The sequence below is a fragment of the Coffea eugenioides genome, chromosome 3 (genome assembly GCF_003713205.1).
Source record: "Coffea eugenioides isolate CCC68of chromosome 3, Ceug_1.0, whole genome shotgun sequence".
In the NCBI taxonomy this organism is placed as follows: Eukaryota; Viridiplantae; Streptophyta; class Magnoliopsida; order Gentianales; family Rubiaceae; genus Coffea; species Coffea eugenioides.
In genome coordinates, this window is record NC_040037.1 from 106,953 (window position 1) to 124,276 (window position 17,324).

At 38.7% G+C, this 17,324-nt stretch overlaps 2 protein-coding genes across 3 annotated transcripts; one reads left to right on the forward strand and one right to left on the reverse strand.

The window, feature by feature from the left end:
* Positions 1-223: 223 nt before the first annotated feature.
* Positions 224-5,437, reverse strand: LOC113765264 (50S ribosomal protein L3-2, chloroplastic). The gene is made up of 5 exons (XM_027309382.1): positions 4,667-5,437; positions 4,127-4,336; positions 3,524-3,628; positions 1,096-1,209; positions 224-784 (listed from the first exon to the last, which is right to left on the reverse strand). Exons 1-5 carry the CDS (start codon positions 5,000-5,002, stop codon positions 611-613), a joined length of 939 nt encoding a protein of 312 aa, XP_027165183.1. The 5' UTR covers positions 5,003-5,437; the 3' UTR covers positions 224-610.
* A 1,278-nt stretch (positions 5,438-6,715) lies between these two features.
* LOC113765285 lies at positions 6,716-11,788 on the forward strand. 2 transcript variants are annotated; one of them, XM_027309405.1, is made up of 7 exons: positions 6,716-6,989; positions 7,959-9,418; positions 9,544-10,230; positions 10,317-10,400; positions 10,523-10,598; positions 10,755-11,071; positions 11,385-11,788. In XM_027309405.1, exons 2-7 carry the CDS (start codon positions 8,087-8,089, stop codon positions 11,595-11,597), a joined length of 2,709 nt encoding a protein of 902 aa, XP_027165206.1. In that variant the 5' UTR covers positions 6,716-6,989; positions 7,959-8,086; the 3' UTR covers positions 11,598-11,788. The 2 variants fall into 2 exon arrangements, with proteins under 2 accessions (XP_027165206.1, XP_027165207.1); XM_027309406.1 differs by having other exon boundaries at positions 7,964-9,418.
* Positions 11,789-17,324: the final 5,536 nt, after the last annotated feature.

Here is a 17,324-nt window from a genome sequence, read left to right on the forward strand (position 1 = left end):
AGTGATGTCCACTTCAGGTGACAAACATGATCGTGAATGGTATTATGCCTTCAACAAATGTACAATCCAAGTGATTAAATGGACGTGTTTGATAGGAGGCCGAGGGCATAGCCCTTGTCTTGGATCATCTGATTCAATCCGAACGTTGACAAGAAACACCCATCAATTAGTTCGACACAACTAAAAAACATAGACGAGGAAAATCAAAACAAACGAACTCTGTGTACGCACAAACAACTAATTCGTTCCAAAAAGGTGGAACAAATATCTCCAAATCTTTGCTAGATCCTAGACGTTTCTCCTCAAGCAAAACTAAATACTGAATCTTTTAAATTCTAAAAGAAAATTTTGTTGTGACAGTTTTATGGTTGTTAAAGCAACAGGATAAAATCAACTAAAAATAAACAATAATCCATAATGGCATTCATTTGACAAAAGCTTCAAAAACAACCTTTCTAACTGGAAAGACATGCCTTGTGCAATCAAAGACTCGACTTCCCATGCACCAGCATCCTTCTCAGATGCCAAAAAAGCCTAAGAGAACCACAATGGACGGTAAGCATCTTCAACCTGGTGATGATAATAAGTTTGTTCACAGCTAGTTCTCTGACTAGTCAGCAGCCATGAATGGATCTGTATCACCAAGATCAGCTATCAGAGGTTCCAACTCAGATAAATCTTCATCTTCTGGGGCAAAATACGTTGGGAATGGCAGTGTTGATATATCAGGTTTTCTGAACACTGAATCTTTTATAAACACAAAGTTTCCTGTGGCACCCGGAACCTGAAATAAAATGGGAATGTTACATTAATCTAAAAGACAAAAATTAAAATTATATGCCCCCCGGTTCCGAATTGCAACATTAGGACAGAGATGGGAAATGAGCTTCAGATCATTGGCAATGAGGAATAACCATTGTACTAGTTCTAGAGAGCCAGTTGAGTAATTCTTCAATGCCATTACTATGATTGAGAAAAATTTACAACCGAATTTTGTCAAGTGTTACAACTTAAAAGAGGCAGATAATTGGATCAACAATATAACTGCTTTTAAACTCAAATCCAAGTGCTCATTCTCAGAAAGGGATAAGTTACCTGGCCTTTCACCCACATCAGATTCCTGGCTGGGTCAATTTTGTAAACCCAAATATTTTTTACTGTTCTTTGTTTCCCACCCATGCGCCCAGGCATCTTTTTGCCCTTAAACACCTGTTACGTAAAAGAGATTAAAAGTTGTGCCTCAACATGTTCATAATACTGTTTTTACTGAACCATGTATTTTTGAAACTTCTCTTCCTGCGTAAAATTAGTGATTTACAATAAACAATTACATTGTAGTAAGCATTCCAGTACACCGAACAGTGAACAAAAGAGTTGGAACTTCTGGCAGTACAAGGCAAAAGGACCAACATGCTCAGGAGTCAGGAGATAGCTTATCTAATATCATAAATTGTGACAGATAAAAGATCCAAGCACCACGCATCACGCAAGAAGATTCTATAATTAATAATACATCTCCAATCAGAATGTGAAGTCCTAAAAACCCATAATCAGCCAGAGTTGGAAAACAGTTGGAGTTTGAAAGACTGCACTCAATTTCTTCATACTTTCTCAAAGACATGTAAAATAGAAAATAAAGTGATATGGTTGATGAAAAATTAATATTGAGACAAGAAATTAAAAGCCAAAGCACAGACAAAATCAAAACAACAAAAAAAATTACGGCAACTAAAACTGTAGAAAGGGTTATATGGGGAAATAATAAAAACAACAGTACACAATAAGAAGGATCACTTAGGCATTGTGCTTTTATCTCTGCTGTTCTAAGAGCAGTCTGCAAGAATGAATGAATGCCAAAAAAAAAAAATATATCACATAGGCCAATCAACACAAGCCAACTCCCTCCTCCCAACTAACCCCAGATAGAGTTTCCATAGGTTTCAAAGTCCCATTCTGGATAATATACATGCTAGTGTAGCCTTCACTAACCATAATCACCGGTCCCAAATGAGATTACACCTATCTAAAACCATATCTGCTAATTGACACTATAGCATATATACCAAATCAGTGGTAGGCCAAAAAGTAAGATGCCTTCCACATTTTTTAATGCCAAAAATCAGCCATGCCATCAGCCCTGGACCTTGTCATATAACATAGTTATCCTACGGTTTAAGCACAAGACAATGCCCGCATAATACCAAAGAAGAGAGAAGACAATGATCAGTAGCTGGTCCGAGAGGATGATCAGCCACACGCAACCGCCGGAATAGAAAAAGGGGGGGGGGCAATATTTCACTGAAAAGCAAAAGAAGTATAAACAGAAAGCGTGGTAATGAGACGAGAGAGAGAGGGAAAGAAGAAGTAAAAGGAGATGGAGAGCTACAGATGAGGGAGGGGCGATAAAACAAGAGAAAGATAAGAGATGGGAGAAATAAAAATTGAGGCTGGAGGAGGGAAAAATTTGACTGGGTTTGCAAAAAAGAGCCGGGGAAATAACAGTAAAACATGTATTAAAATTGAAGTCTTCATACAGCACGAAGTTAACGATCCAAAATTTGGTATAAAAGAAATCCTTACCCCCCAAGTAATATAAGTACAAGTTAACCTTGGAGAGACAGAAACTAAAACATTAGTAAAAATCGATGATGCAGTGAGGCACAATTAAACAGTAATTTGTGCCCTATGCCTAGTGCCTGATGCCAAGGCTCTCAAGGAGCATGGCTGCAAGATCGCCTGCCAGGGAACAACTACAGACAAGTGCTTCTGCACCTTCACCTTTGATAACTTAACGTAGTACAGAAGCCATTCATGGTATCGATTGCCAATAGGCATCCAAAAGACGGAATGCAGTTAACATGAAAGGATTTAGTTAAAGACTGTAAAAAAAAGACAGGCCAAATAGACAACGCCTTGACTTTGTGTCAGTCAATCAACATTAATAAAACCTGATCACTTCTTTAAGGATAGAGAACGTTATATGACTGCAATACCAGAAATGCTCACATGAAAAGTATCTAATGTTTGTGTCATCCTTATGACAATGAAAGAGGAAGAATATATCCTTATATAAGGAAAATCAAGCTGGAGCAACACTGAAATGTTTCTACAAGTTATATGACTTGCATTCCTGAAAATGAAGAATGCTTTTTGAAACAAAACCAGATTAAGTGGGAGCTATTCTTCCAAATTTGAGAAGCTAATATAGAAAGACATGCATGCATCTCTTCCCTTGTAATGTTGCCATAGGGATACTCCTAATACATGTTTCCAAATAACATGTACTACTTCCCTGAACATTAGACTTTTTTATTGCTTAAACATCCAGCTATAAATGTTTAGAGCAAAGAGCAAAGTTAGCAAAACTTAATGATTGCAGAAGAGCCAACAGAAATAATAAGGAAGACCATTAGAAGCAATGCTTCAAATGACCACAAAATCAGAGTTGTGAGACTAGAGATACCCATATGAACTACAGACAGCATCAGATTAACATATAGCTTATATGCAGGCCACAAGGTACCTTTCCAGGAGCGTCCCTTTGACCTGTAGAACCAATACTTCGATGCGATAATGAAGCACCATGAGAAGCTGGCATTCCTTTAAACCCCCATCTTTTCATCCCACCCTAGACCAACCAAAAGAAGAACAAGAAATAACACCAGCTTTAGAACTCAATTTCCAAACCAGAATTCAGTCGTAAACATTCTACAAGAAATGGAATTTCTCCTCAAGACAACCAAGACAGAGTTTCAAATGCATCCTGATGAGTTATCGCATACAGATTTTATTTAAGAATCTTAAAATAGTCAGATGGAACAAAGCTTTATTTAGTACTTCATAATGCTAGACCGGAATGGATAGCAGCAATAGGTACAGCCACATTATATCAGCAAACTGCATTATGACAACCTGGAATATATTTAAGTGTGAACTTGTGGCAATCAAAAGATCAGTGCTTTGGTAGATTGAGGAAACATAAAAAAGAGATAGATCCTCAAGAAAAATTGTCTAGTCAGGTTCATGCAGAATTGGTGTAGCAACACAACTTTATAAAAGCGGCTTCAAATGGGAGTTGATCCTCAATTAGAACTAAAAGGTTATGAAAAAGCGCGTGCTTACTAACCTGAAAGCCTTTCCCCCTAGTAATGCCAGTGACATCCACGAACTGCCCAGGAACAAAATGACGAACACCAATGTGAGTACCAACAGGGAGCAAAGCATCCTCAGTGACGGGGAACTCCCTTAACTTCCTTTTCATGGGGACACCTTGAGCTCTAAAGTGGCCCACCTCCGGCTTCGTCAAATGCTTCTCTTTTTTGTGGCCGCATCCAATCTAAGTAAGAAAACAGAAAAGGATGATGGGTGGCAGTAAAGAACCCATCCAAAACAAATTACTACTTCAGTCGCTAGTAGCTAGTATCAAAACCAGCTAGCAAACCACGAGTCTGGGTGTAAAAGAAAAGCAGAAAGAAATGAAATGATATCGAGATGGCATAACAAAATACTCCAGGAGTTGTTAGCATGGCTCAAAGTCGTAAATAATGCAAGAATAAAAGAACAACACGTTCCTGCAGGGAAATCAATCAAATTTAGAGAGAGAGGAAACTGTGGGGGAGGGGAGGGGAGGGGAAGGGCGCGGGCGGAGGCGGGGGACGGGGGTTACCTGGAGGGCAGATATGCCTTCTATTTCGGGGGTTTTGACTTGAGAGACGATGTTATCATCCATATGAAGGATGGTGATAGGAAGGCGAGCACCCCATTTGTCCCAGAGAGCGGTCATACCACACTTGACGGCAATGGCTCCGGGCCTTTTGGAGTTAGGAGTCATGACCCGAGATTTGGCTTCGATGACACGAGAGGAGCTGCTGCTGTTCTCTTGTAGTTCATCCACACGTAAAGGTTGGGCGCTGAAGAATCTCCAGTTAGGGGTGGTGGTGAGGCCGTCTGAGATGGAGAAGAGGCGGAGACGACAAATGAGGCCCCTGGATGCCCAGGACATGGCTGTGGGGCGGGGCGAAATTCCGTTGAATTTAATCTAATCTTCTAAAGCAAAAATGGAGCAGGTTGGACTTTGGAGCAGGACCACCGGTGTTGCGTTCTACTCGTACACTTGAATCAGTCAGTCAGACGACGACGACGACGACGACGATGATGAAGGTTAGAAATTGACAGATTATTATCCATTACCGAGAATAGAATAGCAGGCGGAGAGTGGATTCGGGGGTTTGATGGATCAAAAAAATGAAATACTCAAAACACCAGCTACAACACCAGCATCATGTACCATTACTCACAAGTCACAAACAACGAAAAGGGGTAAAAAAAAAAAAATTAAATAGGAGAAGAAGAGTTTAAGTGGGGAGTTCTCAGAACTGAGTAGGGTTTTACAGCCGGGAAAATGAAACAAAATGATCTCCACCGCCCACACTCCGGTCCGGAGACGACGGCTTCCCCATACCAACCCTTTTCATTTTTCGGAGAGCCCAATAATCGTAAGAGCCCAATAACAACAGTTCACCACACCCAGCCCAATCCTCCATGGCGCCATCCTATCACAATTCCTCCAAGCCCCACCCGTTGCAATGACTAGCATTTTTTTAAAAATGAAAAAAAAAAAATCTCTCTACATGCATTTTCGGCAAGAATCATTTTATTGTGGTGTAAAAAAGTGATTTCTGTTTTTCTATTTTTCTTTTGAGCTTTTATTTTCGATAGTAAATCAAGCAAAGTCTTAGGTTGTGTTTGGATTGCATTTTCCGTCATTTTTCATGGAAAAATTACTGTAGCGATTTGATATATGTGAGGGAAAAATGTGATCACGGAAAACGACAATATTTTCTGACGGAAACAAGCAATCCAAGCATAGCCTTACTTTTAGGACGAGTTTCTCGAAATATTATTATTGTTCGTACAAGAAAAAGTCACAATAGTGGTACCATGTAAGAATGTGTACTAATGTAAGGGCCGCCGCATTTTGGATCTTCACTCGATAATGTTTATGTTGTTCCTTAGACAAGAAAGGTTATTGTCATCTTCGTATAATTGAAACAAATTATTGAGTGACTTAGTGTTGACCAAATTCAATGAATCAATATAAATATAAAAAAAAAAAAGGCTAAAATTCTGAGTATTTCTAGAGATGCATATGGATTCTTTTGATGGGTTGTGCTTAGTAATTGGTTTAGCGAGTCCTGATGGCCTAATTATATGGTGAAATAGCAGCCTAACAGTAAGTGTCTGATCGATGGATCACAGCGGTTATAGTTCATTAATTAATCCCTGATCAGAATTTGAGGGCTAACCTACTAATTAGTTGCAACTATATATATATATATATATATATGTAGATATCCAGCAAGCTCAAAAAATAAAACATGCATAGATTGAAAGGCTGGGTGCAGAGAGTTTCTTTTTTCCATGGAAAACATGATTGATCTTCTGGCCTATAATAAAAGGCTGAGAACATTTTTGTTTCCGGCTCCGTATATACCTACCAAGTAACTACTAGTAATTTATTAATTATCTGCGATTCTAATTTAGCACCACAACTCAGTGGGTCAACAAAGAGTTTCTTTTTTTTTTTTGTTTTTAATTCTATCTATTACTTATATATATATATATTACTACTATATATACGTCAGAGGAAGGAGTCGCAGTAGTAGTATTTATTTGTAGAATTAAAATAAAATATAGTACTGTGTAACCCTAAAAGGCGGCCCCCTCCTAAAACCAAACACTCCCGACCCAGGGTTTCACTCGGAGACTCACGATTCCGACGATCTCAACTCGTTCTATCCCGATCCTTGCATATTCCAACCTCCATACCCACAATTTTCTGTCCCCATTTTCTACTATGATTAAAATTTAATTATTCGTTTTCTTGAAATGATCCCTGTGATTGAACACTCACAATCCCCTAATTCCTTTTCCTCTCAATTGCAATTTAGTTTTTGCTAAGGAGGTCTCCTCTCCAGCTCAATTTTCAGGTATTCAATTTCACTTCTTTCTTCCTTTTCTTATAAAATTTTGTTTCTCCCTATACTTAAGTTCTGATTATTATTTCGATTACGTACTCCTACTTGTTATATTTATATATTTCTTTCGATATAAAGATGCAATTTTTGTGCTGGTGGATTTTATTCTGTAATTTCACTTTCAGTCAAATCATGTCGTTTTAATTTTTTTTAGCGCCAATTTTAAATCGCTTTTGCTGGGGTGTCATACTGTATAGGAAGATCCTTTTAGCTTTCGAGGCATTTTAGTTTTGGTGATTTTCCTCCCATTTGCTCTCTCTTCAACATAAGTCTCCTTAGTTTCGTTTCCTTTAAGTACTAGGAAGTTCCACTGATTTATGCTGCTTGTGTGAGCATTTTTTCTTTGGTTTTTTTTTTTTTTTTGGAGGGAGCCCCGGGGGGGTTCTGTGTGTGGAGGGAATCCTTTTAAGTACTAGCTTGTTTTGGCTTTGATTGTTTAGCTTGTTTTGCGATGTTATGTGTGTCATTCATAGTGTGAGATTTTCCCTGTCAGCTTCATTGTAACATGCAACGAATGGGAATGGGACAATACTGTAGTTGTTATTGTTGCCACATCTCCGCTGCCTTGCGTGAATCTGATGCTCTTCCTCACTTTCTCTTGCCAATTCATACTTTGAACATCCACGGTCCTCTGTCCCTGTTCTCTCATTTTTTTCTACATTTTTATTGTTCAACAACTGTTTCTATTGCGGCTCTCTAGTGTGTTTCACATAAAGTATTCAGCCTGAATCTTGCGTGTCTGGCATCAAATAATCAGTGTACGTTGCCAAACCGCATTTCCTATTCGTCTTTGTGAACAATTTTCAAGACCTGAAAACTCTATAGCATCTCCTCTCATAATGTGCTATTTTATGTGGAAGTTTATCCAGTGAACTTTTCAAAATTGATCTTATTGACTCTGGATTTTGCTATACGTGCAAGGGAAGAGACAGAGACTTTTTCTTCTCAACAGCGAAAAGGGTTTTGTTGTTCCTGTGATTTATATTCGGCTTGTTTCGCTTCTAGCTCGATGAGATTACCTTGAGAGCGGCTGGAGGACAGCCCTCCAAATGCTCTTGAAGATGGCGTCTCTTCGCTCTGGTGGATTCCTAGATCCTGGATGGGAGCATGGCGTGGCTCAAGATGAGAAAAAGAAGAAAGTCAGATGCAACTATTGTGGTAAAGTAGTCAGTGGTGGGATATATAGATTGAAGCAGCATTTGGCTCGGCTTTCTGGAGAAGTAACCTATTGTGACAAGGCCCCAGACGAAGTATGCCTAAAAATGAGAGAAAACCTAGAAGGCTGCCGTTTCAGTAAGAAATCAAGGCAGGTGGAATACGAGGAACAATCTTATTTGAATTTCCATGCTGCTGACGACGTAGAGGAGGAAGATCATGCTGGATATAAGAACAAAGGGAAGCATTTGATGAGTGACAAGGGTTTAGTGATTAACATGACTCCTCTCCGGTCCTTGGGCTATGTCGATCCTGGTTGGGAGTATGGCGTTCCGCAAGATGAGAGGAAGAAGAAGGTGAAATGCAATTACTGTGAGAAAATAGTCAGTGGGGGAATTAACCGATTCAAACAGCACCTGGCTCGAATACCTGGAGAAGTTGCTCCTTGTAAAAGTGCTCCAGAAGAGGTATACCTCAAGATGAAAGAAAACATGAAATGGCATCGTACAGGGAGGAGGCACAGGCGACCTGATACTAGAGAAATTTCGGCTTTTTACATGAATTCTGATAATGAAGAAGAGGAAGAGCAAGAAGTAGAAGCCATACACCACTTGAGCAGTGAAAAAGCTTTACTTCGTGATAAAAGGTTGGGAAGTGATGTAAGAAGAGCTGTCAAAGGGATGTTTCACGCTACGAGTTCTGAATCTTTGTCAAAAAGACCAAGATTTGATGCCATTGCCCTAAAGACACCCAAAACTCAGATTCAAGCTTCTAGCAAGCAACCAAGAGCAGCTTCTAGCAGAAAATCCCGCAAGGAAGTTGTGTCTGCTATCTGCAAATTCTTCTACCATGCTGGTGTTCCTGCACATGCAGCAAACTCCCCCTATTTCCACAAAATGCTGGAGTTGGTGGGTCAATATGGACAAGATTTTGTGGCTCCTTCAAGCCGAGTTTTATCTGGGCGATTTTTGCAAGATGAAATATTCACTGTCAGAAACTACCTTGCTGAATACAGAGCTTCGTGGGCTGTTACAGGCTGTTCTGTTTTGGCAGACAGTTGGCGAGACACACAGGGTAGGACATTAATCAATATTTTGGTTTCTTGTCCTCGGGGAACATACTTTGTTTGTTCAGTTGATGCTACAAATGCTGTTGATGATGCAACATATTTGTTTAAGTTGCTCGACAAAGTGGTTGAAGAGATGGGTGAGGAAAATGTTGTCCAGGTAATACACTTGTTTTAGCTTTGCAGTTGTATTTTGTTCTGTTTGTTTGTCTGGCATTGAACTTCATTTACGTCTTGCCAAGCCCAAACTTATTTGGTCTCCCTGACTGGAAAATGGTATTCCAGGTTATTACTGAGAACACACCCAGTCATCAGGCTGCTGGGAAGATGCTTGAAGAGAAAAGGAGGAACCTGTTTTGGACCCCTTGTGCTGCCTATTGTATTGACCAAATGCTCTCGGATTTTGTGAAAATAAAATGGGTGGGAGAATGCTTGGAGAAAGGCCAAAGGATCACAAAATTTATTTATAATCGAATGTGGTTGCTGACGCTCATGAAAAAAGAATTTACAGGAGGGCAAGAACTTCTGAGGCCATCTGTCACTCGGTGTGCTTCAAATTTCACTACTCTGCAAAGTTTGTTGGACCATAGGGTTGGTCTTAAAAGAATGTTCCAATCGAACAAATGGCTTTCATCTCGGTTTTCAAAATTGGAGGAGGGTAAAGAAGTGGAGAAGATTGTATTGAGTGCCTCATTTTGGAAGAGGGTCCAGTTTGTCCGGAAATCAGTAGACCCCATAGTTGAAGTGCTTCAGAAGGTCAATGGTGGAGACAACCTTTCCATTTCATTCAGCTATCATGACATGTTTAGGGCAAAGATTGCAATCAAAGCCAACCATGGTGATGATGCACGTAAATATGGGCCTTTTTGGAATGTGATAGACAGTCACTGGAATTTATTATTTCACCATCCACTTTATTTGGCTGCTTATTTCCTGAATCCATCCTATCGATACCGTCCTGATTTTGTCCCGGTAGGAAATGATGCCTTCTTTGGAGTCCTTTTTAAGGTCACAAGTGATCTTGTTCTTTCTTTTGAACTATGTATACATCTTTGTAGCATCCAGATGTTGTACGTGGATTAAATGCATGCATTGTTAGGCTTGAAGCAGACAATACAAAGAGGATTTCTGCATCCATGCAGGTATTTAGCTGTTTATTCTTTGTTGAGTTATAGGGTCATTCTGGTAATTCCATTCTTCTAATCCATCTTTGTGTTTCCCTCCATGGGTGAATATTTGACAATGCATTGATGAATCATGACAGATTTCTGACTTTGGTGCTGCCAAAGCTGATTTTGGAACTGACTTGGCCATTAGTACCAGGACAGAGCTTGATCCAGGTTATAGCATCAGAATGCTTGCTATACATGTGTGAAAATGGCGCTCTCTTATGTTGATCCATATACACAAGCACACTTGTCAAAAACCTAAAAACAGTTGATAATTCACCATTTGATCAGTTACAAACTTTGCTGACCTATATGTTCTTTATTTAGCTGCATGGTGGCAACAACATGGTATAAATTGCCTGGAGCTCCAACGGATAGCTGTGCGCATACTCAGTCAAACTTGCTCCTCTTTTGGTTGTGAACATAACTGGAGCATTTTCGATCAGATTTACAGCCAAAGGCACAATCATGTTGCCCAAAAAAGGTTAAATGACATAATCTATGTTCACTACAACTTGCGGCTTAGGGAGCGCCAGATATGGAAAAGGTCCAGTGACTCGATTTCCCTTGATGGAGTACTGGAAGAAACTTTATTGTATGACTGGATAGTGGAGAGGGAGAAGCAAGCCGTACTGGAAGATGAGGTAACTATTTCTCGTGCTAAATTGGAATCAAATAGTTTTCTGTGCTTCATTTGGGAATCGAAATTAAATTGGAAGTCTGATAAAATGCAAATCTGAATTTGCAAGACAAATTCACGTGTAACATGTCAAACTTCTGATCTTTCATGACAGAGTGAGGCTTTTCGTATTCTAGTGTTGGAACTTATTACGTCTCCTGCACTTTTAACTCCTCTCTCATGAGTCTTCTGTAATTCATTTACGTTCTTTATGACCTATGAACTCATTCCTCTGTAGTCGGGGCATCAAGAGATTTGCTTAGCAATATATTTTGCAGGAAATCCTGTATAGTGACATGGAGCATGTGGAGACGTATGAGAACGAATTGGATCACGATGATGGAAATGCTGCAGACTCCAGAAAGGGATCCTTGGAGATGGTAACAGTGGCCGATATAGTGGAACCTTTGGACGTGAATCCTGCTCATGCCTGTGGAGGCTGTGACGATGAGGGTGATACGAATTTCTTTGACGATGACCAAAGCGATTAAGTTACCTTGCCGGACCGGCCGTCGGATGTACTTGAACAATGGAATCAGTTGTATAGAGAGTTACTGTAGATTGATTTTTGTAGTTCAATTCATGTAGTAGTATTCCTCCAGAATCCAATTTTACAAAAAGATTAATCTTATCTTGTTATTTTGGTTTGAGCCCGGGAATAAATAGTTTAACTTTTTCAGGATGAATGTAGGGCCTGTTTGGAAGGCCTGTTTTTTACCAAGTTTTTATTATACTAGTTTTTTAACAACTTGTGCTACAGGAACCCCCAAAAACTTATCAAAGCTTTTCTTCTTCTTCCTCCCCCACCACCACCTCCATTGCTGGTTCCGGCGCCAATTTCCGGTGCCGGTGCCGGTCTTCTTTTTTTTTTTTCCCCTTTTTTTTCCCTCTCCCCCATCCTCTCTGTCTTTTTTTTTTTTTTTTTTTCTCTTCTACGTCCGGCGCCATTCTCTCTCACTCTCGTGAAAAAAAATGGAAAAAAAGAAAGAGGTGAGAGCGGGAGGGGACAAGACGCCAGGGTGGGCGGGGCTGCGGGGAGAGGGAAGGGGCAAGAGGGGGGGTGGCAGGGAGAGGGAAAGGCGGGACAGAGGGGCAAAATGCTGCTGGGGGTGGCGGAGGGGAGGGGGAAGCGGGGTCGGGGGGAAGGGGGGTGCCGGGGGAGGGGAAGGAGGGGCAGAGGGGGGCGGCGGGGCAAGGGGAGGAGAAGGGGAAAGGGAGGAGAGGGGTGGCAGTTGCTGGCAGGCTGCTGGGGGTGGCGGAGGTAACGGGGAAGAAGAAGAAGGAGAAGAAGAAAAAGAGAGGAAAGAAAAGAAAAAGAAAAAGAAAGGGAAAGAGAAAAAAAAAGAAAAAAAAGTTTTTCAACTTACAAAAACTTCTACAAAATTTTTCACCTTACAAAAATTTCTACAAAAAATTTTTCAAAAACTTCTACAGTGCACTACAGTAAAGTTTTAGACAAACTCCCAAAAAACTCAGGTTCCAAACAGGCCCGTAGTGTAGTTGGTTCCTTCTTTTTTTTTTTTTTGGCAGCTTGTTTCCTTTCCCGTAAAATGTTAGGTTGGATTGAGTCCTTCCATTGAAAGTAACGTACTTTTCATTTTGAGATATTCCAAAATATTTATCGATTGAAAAAATTAAAATATCTTTTAGTTTTTTTTTTTTCAATGTGGCATTTCTTTCTAATCATATGTATGTTATCATTCAAATTTAAAATTTGACTTTGTAGGAGTAAAATTAAAAAAAAAATACAAACATTACAACCAAATCACAATTTTTAAAAAGTTGAAATCCGAAACATGATTAAATAATTGGAATGGAGGGAGTAAAAATTTTGAAATCTACCAAAATCACTCTACTTGTTTGGATTATTTAAGAGGTATTTGGATTTATAATTTATCAATTGTTAAAATACATTTTAAAAGCTACAATGTGATTTATAAACTCAAATACCTCCCAACCAATTAAAGAGATGTGAGAGAATATTAGATATCTCTCAAACAATCTAAACACAGTCTAAGGCCTTGTTTGGATTGCATTTTCTAGGATTTTTTGTAAAAATATTACTGTAGCGATTTGATATATGTGAGGAAAAAAGGTAATAGGGAAATGTGATCACTGAAAACGACGCAATTTTCCAACGAAAAATAGCTGTCCAAACCGGGCCTAAATTTTTCTCAAACAACTATCTCCAATCTACATTAACATTGCAAATGGCAAGCCTAAAAGATCAAACAAATTAAAGAAAGATCCTTTTAAAAAAAAACTTTTTGTTTCCACCCCTTTAGCAAAAATTTCTTGTCGATTAATTTCTACTTCTCATATATTACTTGAATTTTTTCATGGATGTTGAGTGCCTGTGATTAAAGGTAGTGAATAATGATGTTAGGAAAAGAATTTTACAAATTATTGCTCGATGATTTGCAGTATATCTCCACCTGATAGGGAAGATATATTAGTAAAAATGTGCATAGACCGTGGCATCGTTGTTTGATGAATCATTTGAGTTGATGTTTTTAGGATGGAACCATGAATGAACTAAAAACATGAGAATATCTTTAGTAGTTTGAAAACATTAAATGCATTTTTTTCCTTCAAAAAATGACTAACACGAACATTAGTTGCTTGGGGAAGGCTTATGAATCTCTTCTTCTTTATTTTTTCCCCCTGACATTCATTTTTAAATTATATCTTTTGGATTTGATTTTAATCTTTAGCTTTTTAATTTCTTTTCCATTCTTACTTTTATTCTTACTGTTTTGCATTCTGCTTCTTGATGTAGGGCGTTAACTTGTGTGGACGTGTGACTAATTATCTTAAGAGTAAATCTTACATACACTGACGGTGTATACACTATCAAGGTTGGATATATAACACATATGCAAAATTTGAGTTTCAAATTCAAATTCGGATTATGTGTCATAAATCTAATGATGAAAGTGTATACACCGTCAGTGTATAAAAGATTAATTCTTGTCTTAAAGGGAGGGTTTTTTTTTTTTTTTGTGAAGCATTCCCCTAACTTTATTATGTCTTTGAGGGGAATCAAATATACCATTTTAACTACTTGATGACAATGGAACTATTGTCGAATTTTTAATTGCCTTGTATTTTTGGCTAGGCTGCTGTATACTGGATTCTATTTAGTCTATCTGGGACAATATGTATTGTGGGCTGTTATCCATTTGATTTGGATTTTAAGAGATGGTACTTTGTTGTAATATTTGAGAGCAATGGTGTTGAGAAAAAGTATCCATGTGGCGACCCCACTTTTCCCTAAGGCGAACCAGAGGGTTGGCGGACCGTCTGCCCAACTCTCACCAGGACTGACACAAGCACACTAACCCAAATCCTTCCGAAGAATAACCTAAGCTATTACAACACCGTTTCCTTCCAAATAGACTGATAACTAAATCCTCATTAACTTCAAAGATAACAACATTTTTAAGATAGCCAATCGTCGATTCTTAAATACCTCACGCGTTACAAACTAGGCAACAAAAACATACAATCCAAATACATTAGTACAAGCCAAAATAACAATTCCAGGTTTACACTTTTTCCAAGCTCAAGTGGTAACCCAAAGACAAAAGTACATTGTTTTAATTCGAATTACATTAAATGAGATGCAAACCAAAGTCACAAGGGTCGAAGTACATTCATAAGCAAGTATAAGTAGGGCTCAGATTTCTCAATAACGTCAAGACCTGTCAAGGAAAACAAATGAACGTGGGGTGAGCTAAAGCTCAGTGGTGCCCCAAAACATGCAAGTAAATAAAACAACTAACACGTATTGATTTCAACTGAAGTAAACAACTAGGAAAGCGCATAACAGTACAAAGTAGGTTACGGGGGCTCTCAGGAGCCATTTTCCGCGCTTGATCAAAATTTACCGTAGTTGACCCTCCGTCAACTCTCACTACTTACGGTCCATGTAGAACTCCTTATTTTACTTAACTCCGGCCACCGATCATACCCCAGCTCCGGGCCCGCACGACAAGATAGATGAGAGCGGTAGTACTCGAGTATACCCCCTGGATAAACTAGTCGAGGGATTCACCCAACGACGTCACGAAATAAGAAAGCAGTAATATTCGAATATACCCTTATGGATAATTAGTCGAGAGATTCAACCCAACGACGATAAGATAGATGAGAAGCGGTAGTAACTTGAGTATATCCCCTGGGATAAACTAGTCCGAGAGATTCACGCCAACGACTTACGTCCAAAGCACTTGAATATCAAGTCAGATAAGAAGGCCTTTCCCCAAACCTTTAAGGTGTGGTACATTCCCCGCCCTAGTAATTTAGCACTAGCATGCGCAAGCAAGATATCACGAAAACACTTCAACACAAGTTCACGCGAGCGCGAACGCTAGTGTGATAAAAAGTACACACTGCCTCACTTCGATGGAATCAAAGAAATCATTTTTTGGCAATTACCACATATGCGAGTCAAGAAAGCACTTTAAACCAAATAGGATAGAACAAGCAGGGACACTCACCAAGAGTGAAGTTACTGATCAAGCGGGGAATCAAAGTCTGCGTCCTCGCTAAACCCTAAAATACCAAATTTTAAAACTATAAGTTGGTTATGCCAGCTCTAGGGTCACGTAGGAAAATTATTCGCATGTATGACTGATTTATTTTCTTGAAACAAGTCGACAAACCATGTAGTATTAAAACTAGTAAAATACTTTGTAAAGTTTCCTTAATATTACTTTTCTTGTAAAAGTGTTACTAGAACTAATTTACGTGAAATAATGTTTCTTGCCGAACAAGCTTTCTACGCTTTTAGCTAAAGTTAGTAAAAACTCGCATTTTGTAACTTTTCCTATAGACAGCTAGCCAAGGACAAATCTTAAGAAAGAAAAGAATTAAAACAAGATTTAGGGTTTTAAAAGCTAGAAAAAATATTTTCTATAACTATCAAGGCTAGTTTAAGCTAAAGGAAAATTGTCGGGTTGGCAGAATTTAGGGCAAAATACTAAATACTGAATTTTATCGTTTAATACTAGCGTAAAAATATTTTTGATTAGCTTGATCAAAATTTGCTCGAGTTCACAGGGTCAAAACGACTTTCACAATTTCGATTCCATTTCGAAATCACATTATGGCTCAAATTTGTCGACATGGCATAATCACATTTCAAATAACAAATCACTAGGGCTTCATCAATCATTAGCCCTAGGTTTCAACAGGTTTATCTTTGGTCAAAAGTAAAACAAATAGCCAAGGCTTCGTCAATCATTAGCTCTTGGTTTTGGCACGCTTATATCATATCACGATTTAATCCAAACAGATGTAATAACCAGCAGCTATTATCAAGGCTTTAACACTTGTGAAAATCACTCAAATGGCCAAGGGCTTCATCAATCATTAGCCCTTAACATCCAACAATTATTTATTATTACGATAGAGCCAAAATTTCGAGCGTTTAAGACTCCAACATGCACACGAACACAAAGACAAAATTTGTAACACTATCTTATCCAAGATTTCAACCAAACTTTCATTGTTCATCAACAAGTACAGCTTAAACATTTTTCCAGCAATTACATTCCGACATTTTTGGTTCAATCTTTCAATATATCGAATATTTCATCGCTAAAAATACACATCTCTCATGCATTTCTAAACCATTACATTCCAAGGAAAAATTCCAGAAATCAAATGAAGAATTTCTGCTCAACCTCTCGGTCATTAATATTTCCAGCACTTGCGTGGTTATACTCTAGCTTTTCTTTCGGCTAAACCAGTGTTTTAAGTACTCAAATTCCTCATGCAGGTGCTTGACCAATTGATTAACATTTCTAGCTCAGAATTAAGTTCAAACACGGTTATAATTATCCCCAAAATTCCAGAAATTTCCCAGCTGTCCTCGGATGATCATGAATGCAACTGATTTCATTTCATTTTTATTTTCTGTTTTAAAACCAACCAAATAACTGCATGCAGAGCTTAGTTATCTTGTTAATGACTAGCTAATCACGGTTATTAGCTCAGAACATCCAGATTAAACCAAATAAAGCTTCATTATTCTTGGTTAGTTCTCAGCAAAAAAAATCAGAAACTTTCCAGCATTTGCTCAATCACAATCCAAATTTTCCTTCGGCTAAAACCTTGTATTTTTCACTCAAATCTCACGTGCACAACTACTGAACTAATTAGCTACCATTTCCAGTCCACAATTCAGTTCGGCAACAACAATATTCATCCAT

Excerpts from the sequence above, each read along its gene's own strand:
- LOC113765264 (XM_027309382.1), bottom strand. The coding sequence starts at position 5,002 with ATGTCCTGGGCATCCAGGGGCCTCATTTGTCGTCTCCGCCTCTTCTCC. Across the intron at positions 3,629-4,126 it reads CTAGGGGGAAAGGCTTTCAG|GGTGGGATGAAAAGATGGGG; the intron begins GTTAGTAAGCAC and ends TGGTTGGTCTAG. Across the intron at positions 785-1,095 it reads TGATGTGGGTGAAAGGCCAG|GTTCCGGGTGCCACAGGAAA; the intron begins GTAACTTATCCC and ends ATTTTATTTCAG.
- LOC113765285 (XM_027309405.1), top strand. The coding sequence starts at position 8,087 with ATGCTCTTGAAGATGGCGTCTCTTCGCTCTGGTGGATTCCTAGATCCT. Across the intron at positions 9,419-9,543 it reads GTGAGGAAAATGTTGTCCAG|GTTATTACTGAGAACACACC; the intron begins GTAATACACTTG and ends ATGGTATTCCAG. Across the intron at positions 10,401-10,522 it reads GGATTTCTGCATCCATGCAG|ATTTCTGACTTTGGTGCTGC; the intron begins GTATTTAGCTGT and ends GAATCATGACAG.